The 11,269-nt window shown below is 40.8% G+C and overlaps 1 protein-coding gene across 1 annotated transcript; it reads left to right on the forward strand.

The window, feature by feature from the left end:
* Positions 1-4,150: 4,150 nt before the first annotated feature.
* Positions 4,151-10,964, forward strand: LOC142164787 (uncharacterized). The gene is made up of 2 exons (XM_075223392.1): positions 4,151-4,623; positions 10,688-10,964. Exons 1-2 carry the CDS (start codon positions 4,151-4,153, stop codon positions 10,962-10,964), a joined length of 750 nt encoding a protein of 249 aa, XP_075079493.1.
* Positions 10,965-11,269: the final 305 nt, after the last annotated feature.

Genomic DNA, 11,269 nt, shown 5'->3' on the forward strand with positions numbered 1-11,269 from the left:
AGAAGCAATATGTTTGTTGTTGTTTCCATTCTCAGTGACAGGAGCAGCTTAGACTTAGCTTAATTCACTCCCCATAAACTCCATCACTACTTGGGAGGAATTAGTCAAGCAATATTTGAACAAATTTCATCCACCCAACAAGATTGCTCAGCAAATTGATGAGATATTGAGCTTTAGATAGAAACCAACTAAGACACTACAAGAAACGTGGGAGAGATTCAAGGGTCTGCTGGTTACATGTCCACATCATGGTATTCCGGAGCAGATGTTGGGGCAGAGATTTTACATGGGTTTGACAAATAGTTTGAAAGCCAATGTTGATGCTTCAGCAGGTGGAGCATTTTTGAGCAAAACATTCAGAGAGTGCAAGATCCTACTTGACAAGATGGCACAAAACTCAGGATGGACAACAAAAAACGCTCCAATCACTCCTGTGGTGCACTCAGTGGCTTTAGACCCGGCTAATTCCATAGCTGAAAATAGGACCACTATACTAACACAAATGAGCATCCTCGCCAAAAAGGTTGAAGAATCAGGCCAGAAGCAGCAGGTACATATAGTTGATGCAACGAATGAGGGCTTGTGTACATCATGCATTAATCAATCATATGTCTGGTCGTGGAGTGCTAAAGGTTAAAATCAACAATATCAGGAGAACATGAATTATGTGGCCAACTACAAGGGACCGAGACCAAGTGGTCAAAATTTGGGTCAGCAGAATTAACAATATAGACCAGCTCAGCAGTAGTACAACAACAACAATAACCATGTGGCTATGCGACCACAGGGTCAAATGGTGCCTTACCAAAGGCAACAAGGGTACAACCAGCAAAATCAGCAGCAAGCTTATCAATAACCTCCATAACAGCAGATTGTGAGACATGAAGATGAGTTTGCTAAACTCGAGGGAATGATGTAACAAGTGATTGGGTCCACTAGAAAACTAATTGACAGAGTAGACTCACATGAGTCAGCGATAAAGAATATTGAGATCCAATTAGGACAAATTTCCATGGCCTTAAATAATCGTCCTCATGGGACATTACTTGCAGGCACCCAAATCAATCCAAAAGAGTAGGGCCCCAAGCAGCTGATGGCATTAAGTCTCTGAAATGGTAGAGACTTAGATCGGGAGCAAGAAATTGCTCGTGAAAGCATACCAATAGAGCTAGACGATTCAGTAGAGTTAACTGAGGTGACGGTACAGTAGGTACAAGAGAACACCAACAAAGTAGAGGAAGTTGTGAAAGAGACGGAGGTTTCACCGGAGCCGACAGTGGAAGCAGTGCCTGAACAAGAGAAAAATCAAATCATAGGGAAGAAGAAACCTCCAGCACCATTCCCACAGAGACTGGCCAAGTATCAGAAAGATGAGCAATACAAGAAATTCTTGGAGATGTTGAAGCAAATTCAGGTAAACATTCCATTGATTGATGCTTTAAAGGAGATGCCTGGTTATGTGAAGATGATGAAGGACTTGATGTCCCGTAAGTTTGACTTTTAAGACTTGGCCACGGTTACACTAACTCAGACCTGCAGTGATGTTGTAACGAGACCCATAGCTGAGAAGCTGTCTAACCCGGGGAGTTTCACAATCCCTTGCACAATAGGCAACTTTGCATTTGCTAAGGCACTATGTGATCTGGGAGCAAGCATAAACCTTATGCCCCTGACTATCTATAAAAGGCTAAGCATTGGAAGAGTAGACCCATATCTATGCTACTACAACTGGCTGATCGAACAGTGAAGAGGCCCTCTGAGATTCTAGATGATGTATTGGTACAGGTTAGGAAGTTTGTGTTCCCAGCAAATTTCATCATCCTTGACTGTCGAGTTGACGAGGAAATTCCCATAATTTTGGGAATTGGAGAGCTCAAGATGAGATTAAACGATGAAGAGATAACATTCAATGTGCAGAAATCTATGCGGAGACCAAGTGAATTTGCTAATACTCTCTGATAGATGTGGTGGATGTAGTTTTGGAGGAGGAAGATGAGGCACTGAACATTAAAGACCCTCTATCAACCTGTCTCATGAACTTAGATGGAGCTAATGAAGAAAAGTTGGCTGAGTGGGTACTTGCTCTTGAAGGCCAAGGTTTTTGGAAAAGAGAGCTAGAATTTGAGCCTTTGCAATTAGAGGAAAGAAAAACTCCTCCAGCTAAGCCATCAATAGAAGAGCCACCAAAGTTCGAACTCAAACCACTGCCATCTCATCTCAGGTATGCATTTTTAGGACCTAACTCAACTCTACTTGTTATTATCTCATCCAGTTTGTTAGATGTGCATGCAGAACAGCCTTTGCAGGTACTAACTGAGTGCAAGACTGCAATTAGGTAGACCATTGCAGACATTAAGAGGATCAACCCGACCTTCTGTATGCATAAGATTCTACTGGAAGATGGGCACAAACCTTCCAGAGAACATCAAAGAAGGCTGAACCCCAACATGAAAGAAGTGGTGAAGAAAGAAGTGATCAAGTGGTTAGATACGAGAATCATATTCCCCATCTATGATAGCAACTGGGTAAGCCCAGTTCAGTGTGTACCTAAAAAGGGAGGCATGACAGTAGTGAAAAAGAGAAGAATGAATTGACCTCTACACGAACAGTCACAGGTTGGTGAATCTGTATGGATTACAGGAAGTTGAACTTGGCTATTAGGAAGGACCACTTCTCACTGCCATTCATTGATCAATTGCTAGATAGATTGGCAGGGAGGTCTCACTTTTGCTTTCTGGATAGGTACTCGGGTACAATCAGATTTTTATTGCCCCGGAGGATAGAGAGAAAACGTCGTTCACCTGCCCTTATGGAATATATGCTTTTAAGCGAATGCCATTTGGCCTATGCAATGCACCCGCCATATTCTAAAGGTGAATGATGGCTATCTTTACAGATATGGTAGAGGAGATAATAGAGGTTTTCATGGATGACTTCTCGGTGGTGGGAACTCATTCGATGATTGCCTTGTAAACTTGAAAAGAGTTTTAAAAAGGTGTATTGAGACTAATCTGGTACTCAACTGGGAAATGTGTCATTTTATGGTATAGGAAGGTATAGTTTTGGGGCACCTAGTGTCAAGTAAAGGTATCGAGGTGGATCGTGCAAAGGTTAATGTGATAGAAAAACTTCCACCATCCACTTTTGTCAAAGCAATCAGAAGCTTCCTTGGGCACACCGGTTTTAATAGGAGATTTATAAAAGATTTTTCAAAAATTGCTAACCCCTTATGTAAATTGCTTGAAAAATATTACCATTTTGTGTTTTCTGATGACGGCAGGGTAGCTTTTGAGGAATTAAAGAAGAGATTGATAACAACACCTATCATAGTTGCGCCCGATTGGGAGCAACCATTTGAGCTGATGTGTGATGTGAGTGAGTATGCTGTGGGAGCGGTTCTTGGGCAGCGAAAAGATAAAATCATCATCTGATTTACTATGCAAGTAGAACACTGAGTGGAGCCCATCTAAATTACACTGTGACCGAGAAGGAGATGCTGGCAGTAATGTTTGTATTTGACAAATTTAGGTCATACCTGATAGGCTCGAAGGTAATTGTTTACACTGACCATGTTGCTCTCAGGTACTTAATTGAGAAAGTCAAAACCGCACCTGATTCGATGGGTGCTACTGCTGCAAGAATTTGATTTGGAGATCCATGACCGAAAGGGAACGGAGAACCAAGTAGTTGATCATTTATCTCGGTTGGAAGGAGTTGAAAAGAAGGTTGAGGTAGAAGAGATTCTGGAAACCTTTCCAGATGAACAACTACTAGCCACGAGTCTCGAGGAGGTGCCATGGTATGCCGACATTGCAAACTATATGGCGAGCGGTATTGTTCATTGTGATCTTTCCTCCGTTCAAAAGAAAAAGCTTTTTCGTGATTGTCGCATATACTATTGGGATGAGCCTTATCTGTTCAGGGTTTGTATTGATAACATGATCCGGAGATGTATCCTCGAGATAAACTATTCTTCTATTTTGTAGGCATGCCACGCTTCATCATACGGTGGGCACTTCGAGGGAGTAATGACAGCTACGAAAGTCTTGGAGTCGGGGTTTTACTGGCCAACATTGTTCAAATATGCACATATATGGATAAAGGGCTGTGATGAATGCCAACGAACTGGGAAATTTCTCGCAGACATGAGATGCCCATGAACCCAATTCAGGAGGTAAAAGTGTTTGATGTATGGGGGATCGACTTCATGGGGCCATTCGTCAGCTCATATGGCAAGTACATACTCATCGATGTGGACTATGTATCCAAATGGGTGGAAGCTGCAACACTCCCTACAAATGATGCAAAGGGGGTAATTGGTTTTTTGAGAAAGAACATTTTCACCCGATTTGGCACCCCAAGGGCAATAATCAGTGATGGAGGCACTCACTTTTGTAATCGAACCTTTGCAAAGTTGTTGGGGAAGTATGATGTACGCCATAAGGTGGACACCCCATATCATCCACAAACAAGCGGGCAAGTGAAAGTCTCGAATAGAGAAATAAAGAGTGTGCTAGCTAAGACTGTGAATGCTACTAGAACAGATTGGGCAAGGAAGTTAGATGATGCACTTTGGGCGTATCAAACCGCTTTCAAAACTCCAATTGGCATGTCGCCATACAAGTTGGTGTTTGGGAATTAGGCGTGTCATTTACCAGTAGAGTTGGAGCATAAAGCTTAGTGGGCGTTGAGATAGTTGAATCTTGATAGTGAAGCAACAGGAACAAGTAGAGTAACAGAATTGCACGAGTTGGATGAGTTTAGATATCATACTTTTGAGAGCAAAAGATTATACAAGGAGATAATAAAGATGATACATGATAGGAATATTATTGAGCAGAATTTTAAACCTGGAGATATGGTATTTCTATACAGCTCACATCTGAGGTTATTTCCGAGCAAATTGAAATCACGAAGGTCAGGGCCATTTATGTGGTTGAAATTCACCCCACGGGTGTTGTAGAGATTGTTGCGAGTAATGACTCTCACACATTTAGAGTCAATGGGCATAAATTAAAATATTATGTGGGTATGGAGGAAGCAAAGGAAGTGTCAGTGACCCATTTGATCGAGCCTCCAAAGTTGAGCGCACCTTAAATACGCTTATCTGCGTCATGCCGCGATGTTAAATCAGGTGCTTCATGGGAGGCAACCCATTGATTTGTTGTATTCGTCATGCCACGACATTAACTAAGGCGCTTGTTGGGTGGCAACCCAATGCGTAGCGATGTTTAGGTAGTTAGAATTTGTATTTTTATTATGTAAGTACTAACAAGTGCATGCGAGCTTGGGCGAGTGATTAGTCCAACAGGCATTGAAAGGACCAAGAAAAAATTAAGAAATTCCGAAGCCAAGGTGTGCGATCGCGGTTGGACCGTGCAAATCAACAACCATACTGCCTCAGGACCGCGGTCCGACCGCGCACGTAGATCCGCCTACAACCTTATTTAGAGTTAATTTTTATTTATTTATTTATTTTGTTATTTTAATTCTAATATTCTAATTCTTATATCCCCCCCCCAACCTAATATCCCCTACCCCTCTCTCTTAACTCTTATCCAGGCCTAACACCCTAAACCCTCCCTTACAAATCAAAACACACAACCCTTTACTTTCTTCCCAACGAACCCCAACCCTCATACTCCCACATCACCGAGAAACCCACCCCCACTCACCCTCATCTTTCTTCTAATAGTTTCCTCTCACTTAGCATACCTACAACTCCACTAGGTAAGGTCAATTGTTTACATTATTATTAGTGTCACACCTCCTTTTTGCGCGCCCGGCCACGAAGGGTTAAATGCGCGAGGGGAGTTTTTCCAATTTAAGTGACAATATTCGAAATGGGATTATTTATTTAATTCAGAGTCGCCACTTGGGAAAGGTTTGGCTTTTGGTGTCCCAAGTCACCGGTTTATCTTGAATCCCAAATCGAGGAAATTTTCGACTTTTTCAAATGAAGTCTGCGAACCAGAAATTCTAAGTAAGGAATTCTGTTGATCCGAGGGAAGGTGTTAGGCACCCTCGAATCCCGTGGTTCTAGCACGGTCGCTTAAATTTTTATAATGGCTAAATATCTGATTTAAATACATGTTATGACTTACGTGCTTTTATTAAGTTTAAACCGCTTTCATTATTATCATTTATTTTTTTTGTAGAATTGCAATGTCGTGAAAATGTATTTCGAACTACGTCACAATCAATGCACCCGTAATTGTTAAACACATTTCGACTCCGTTGAGATTTAGATTCGGGTCGCATCGATGCGCACCCAAGCTTAAGAATGTAATTTAATTTGAAACGCGCCTAAAGAGTTTAACGCATTATTATTTTTTGGAGAAGGCCATGAAATTCACTAAACGGCCTATCCTGAATTCTAGATATTTATTATGGTTAATCATTGAGGGCCCCGCAATTTGCGTTTTTTATTTAGCGAGGCTCGTCTCATTATTTTAGAAGAGGATATCCTAAAGTGACTACATTTCTATTGCGTTTGTCTCTAATAAAATGAAAAAGGGTACATGCTAATTTAATTATATGCTTTGGCCTAATCCGGATTCTTATGGTTAGTTATTTACAAAGTTGAGAAAACATTATACTTCAATGGAAAAAAAATGCTTTAATTTGACAAAGAAAATCCGTTTATTCTAACAAAATACAACACTTAACCTAAACAAACGTCTTTAAGTCGAATTTAGATTAACTTGCTTAAACAGGGTTAATAGAATTCCTTATTAAAGAATAATACCGATGATATTCAAAACTAGTCCTATGAACTGCCTAAAGAAATTGAAACTGGGTGATTCAAAAAACTGTATTATATTTGGCTAGATTTAAACAGCCATTTGCCCCTACTTATACAAAGCATGCTAAAAGAGTGAAGTTAATTTTAACAATCGCACTGAATAGTTTCACATTCCATGAGTTATATTTGCATCCTGTATGCTACTAAACGAATCAAACACCACAGTTTCAAATCAACATAAACATTAATTAAGTACAAACTTACTAATGTATTCTTTATTAGACTACAAGTTAAAGGATTTATACAACTTTAATAATATTCGCAAAGCTATAAATAAGGCAACAGATGATTAAAAACTCTTCAGATCATTCGATTCATGCTTTTCAATGTTACAATCAGCTACACCAATGTGAGACTCGAGATGTGTACCTGGAAATAGTGAAAATGCAAAGGATAAGAGGAAGAAGATAGGGAAATCAGCAGCAGCAAGAAACAGAATAGCAGCAGCAGCAACAAGCAAAATAATTGGTGTAGAATCAAAGTCCCAGCTAGACCAAGTCCCAGAGTAAACCAAAACAAAAAAAACCAGCAGACTTAGTTGGATTTAGAAGGAATCAGTATTGGCCAAAACAGGTCAAGACCATTGAAATCAAGACAGCAAGAAGAATGCAATTCCTAGTTCTGTCTGTCTGTGTTACCAAACAGAGTTCTTTTCCAGTTTTCTGCTTTTCAGAAATTCAACTCTCAATCTCCAAACTAAGTTTTCTGTGTATATTCTCTTTTGTGTCTGTCTCTGTGTGTGTATCTATGTCTATCTTAAGGGCTGTCTGGCTGTCTATGTGTGTATGTGTATGTATTTTGCTCTCCCTTCTCGGATCTATATGGTCTCCTCCCTTTGTTTTCTCTCCTCCTCCAAAACTGATGGAAGTCCTCCTTTTATAAGCCTAAAATCAAACCTTTAACAGCCTGTTTAGAACATCACAACACCCCCCCCCCCCCCATGTGCCCTCACATTTTCAGATTCCACTTGGCTAATTAAGTATGAACAAAACCCCATGATATTCCCTGGCAGACTCACTTTAAGAATGTTTATTATTTCTGAAACTAAAGTAGAGTATGAGCAGCAAAATGTAGTCTGACAGCATATGCTATCAAACTATTTTAATTCAAACAGGGCCTTTATGCACATGTTGTGCACAAGTGCACATGCCATCAATTCAGATTACAATTACAGCCTACACCTTAGATTTCTGAAATCAAATTAGCAATTATAAGTAACTAAACTCAGTTACTAATCGATTTAGGCAATGCTTAGCAAAAACAAGTCAATTTGTTATTCTTCAGACAGCTGAAACTAATTGACGACACATGTCGACTCGACTATATCAATCATAACATGTACAATTGTAGCCAAAATCAGATGTCTAATAGTATCGAACACATGACTCGAGTCATACTGACCCGGCAACATTGTACTCGAGGAATCAGTTAATCAGTTCAAATTTGAAATTCAGCTAATTGCACAGCACATACATACATACATATTATCAGTGAACAGGTAGAAAAAGGACTCAATCAAACACAGAGGTTCAGGCAAGGTGGAAAGGACATAGTTGGTAAAATTCAAAAACACAAATTTCACAAAAAAAGAACAGCTTTTTAAACAACACATGGACTAAAAAAAATAAAGAGAAAACGAAACTTACCTTAAAACTTTGAAAGAAGGAATAGAAAATCAGCTTGTGTTTGAACAGACCCTTTTTAAGGTTGAACGGACTTTAATCGAAGTGTTTCTCAAATGAGAAACATTTCGATTAAAGTTCATTAGACCCTAATCTCTTGGTTCGAACAGGCACGGAACAGGCACGAGGAAACCTAGGGTTCTAGAGGGCAGATTTGGGTTTTGGGCTTTCTTGGTTAGATTCGGACCAAACCAAGCATGGTTTGGTCACGAGGGGGGTCCGTGGATTGTCCGGTATGAATCTAGGGCAGATCGGTGTAGATCGAGTTTTGCTCGAATCTTCAAATGAAGATTCGAGGACCTAGAGGATGATTCGAACTAAACGGTCAACAGGTCCATGTTCAGGGGGGTGAGATGGTCCTATGGTGTTAAGGTGAAGGCCACCGACGTTCATGCCGCCGGCTTTCATGGTGAAGAATACAGGGGCGGCTAGGGTTTGGAGGGGAAGGGGATGAGGACGAAGGCGGGGTCTTGGATAGGGGGCAGGGTATGGTAAGGGGCTTATATATGGAATGGGTGGGTTGATCTTAGCCGTCGGATCAATCGAAATCAATGGCTTGGATCTGAAGGCTTAGGAGAAACGGTGTCGTTTCATCTAAATGGGGTTTGGGTTGGTCCGGGTGGAAATGGGTCGGGTTCATCATGGGTTATGAGGAAGTGATCTTGGCCGTTGATCAATCTGAGATCAACGGCCCAGATCAGACTAGGTCACTACGACGTCATTTGGACGTTCTGGGTATCAGCTGTTGTGGACCGGGTTACACAGGGGTTTGGGTTTGAGTTTTGGGCCTCGAATTTAAAATGAACATAAGCCCAACTGATTTTCAAACCAATTCTGCACTCTCTTTTATTATTTTTTCTTTTATTTTAAAACAAAACCTAAGTAAATCAAATTAAAATTAAATAAACACTTAATATAATTACTTGCACACATATGTTAAAATATTTAAAGCAGGTGAAAATCAAACAAAACAAAAATCACGGACAAAGATGCCTATTTATGATTTTCTATTTAACAACCGGATTACGGTTCAAATTACGCATGACACATAAATTTTTTTTTTGTATTTTGTTTTAATAAAAATGGGCAAAAAACTCATAAATAATTAACAAAGCCATGTAAAATCCAAAATTTGTACAGCAGGACTATTTGTTATTATTTTTTAATTCTTTTGGAGCGATTGTCGCGTAAAACAAAAATCACGTGCTCACAGTTGGGATATTTGAGTTCTTGGTTATGTATTAGTTTTCTTCTTCTTTTGTAGTAGATTTCTTTTGTATTGTGCTCTAGTTACCCGAGTGGGTTTGTTGAGGCTATAGTAGATGGGTCTCTTGACATGTGTGGTTGATATTGGGTTAATTGTGGTTGATTTTAGATTATCAATTTGTTAATTAGGGACTTCGGTGAATAATGCATATAAAGTGTTTGTTTAAATGCCACAATGGGTTTTAATGTAAATTATGATCAATTATGCGGATGAAGTCTGAGCAACCGCCTTTGGTTCACATCTCTTGTTTTTCGCTGCTGATGTTCTTTATTTCATGTAGTATGACGCCCTCCAAGAAACGCCAAACCACCTGTGCTTCCTCCAATGGCCAAGCTGGATCCTCCAAGGCATGAGCCTCCACTCTTGCTCGTCAGAATGATAGTTCCAAGTTCGTCTCCAGCGCAGCTCAGGACCGTTTTGGTCACAAGGCATCCAAGAAGCCCATACCGGAGAGGGGTATTGATATAGGGTCTCTCCAATATGACTGTCCTAACATGTACAACAAATTGATACGGCGTGAGGTGGATATTTTCTTTGAAGAACCGGATGAAGCTAATTTGATGGTTGTGAGAGAGTTTTATGCGAACCTTTCAGAACATGTGAACGGTGTTTGCACGGTAAGAAACAAAATGTGGACGCATCTGTTGAGGCTATTCGGAGAGCATACTGGCTACCCATGCCTGGGGTGGAAGACTACTATGAAGCCCATGGAAGATGATTCACCACGTGGGACTTGTTCTTTGAAACAATATGTGTGCCCGGTAAGGAAGTTGTGTAGATTCTACGTCGGAAGAAGTTTAATTCGGCGGCGCTCACCTTTGAAGGGAAGTGTTGGTTGTATGTCATCAATAGACGCCTACTCCCTTCTTCCAACACCACTAAAGTTAATGGTCCTAGAGCTGCATTGATCTGGTGTGTTATGAATGGTCACAGTTTTGACATGGCCAAGATTATTCACGAAGAGATGTTCATTTGTTGTCCAGTGCGGCGGTATGGTTTCATCTTCCCTTCCCTAGTCACTAGATTATGTCGTGCAGCACGGGTGCCGGAGAACTTGAGTGTGGATGGAAAGGTGAAGAAAGAAGCAAAGCTTCGAGTGAATAAAGTGACTATTAGGAAGGACCCTATGGCACCTGGAGATGGTAATAGTGATGATTCTAATACACCTAAGGAAGGTGATGATGAGCAGGATGATGTGGGGGCTGAGTAGCCTACCCGTGAGCAAGTTCCAGCAGTCGAACGACCCACGGTCGTTCGGATTATGCGACTGGTAGCCTTAGAGTAGGAAATGGCAGGTATGCATACGACTGTCACAGACTTGGGGACTAGAGTTGATGCATTGGCCACCCAAAATGCTAAATCAGAGAAGAAAATCCTGGGTTGGCTGCGTGCGCTGGGGCGGATGTGTCACCTTTACCCCCGCACTGTCTCCGATCAAGACTGATCTTTCAGGGAAGTTCCTTTACCTCGTATTTCTTTATTTTGTATGACATGGGGACATGTCATCTTTTCAAG

This window comes from Nicotiana tabacum, chromosome 1, assembly GCF_000715075.1.
Source record: "Nicotiana tabacum cultivar K326 chromosome 1, ASM71507v2, whole genome shotgun sequence".
Classification (NCBI taxonomy): Eukaryota; Viridiplantae; Streptophyta; class Magnoliopsida; order Solanales; family Solanaceae; genus Nicotiana; species Nicotiana tabacum.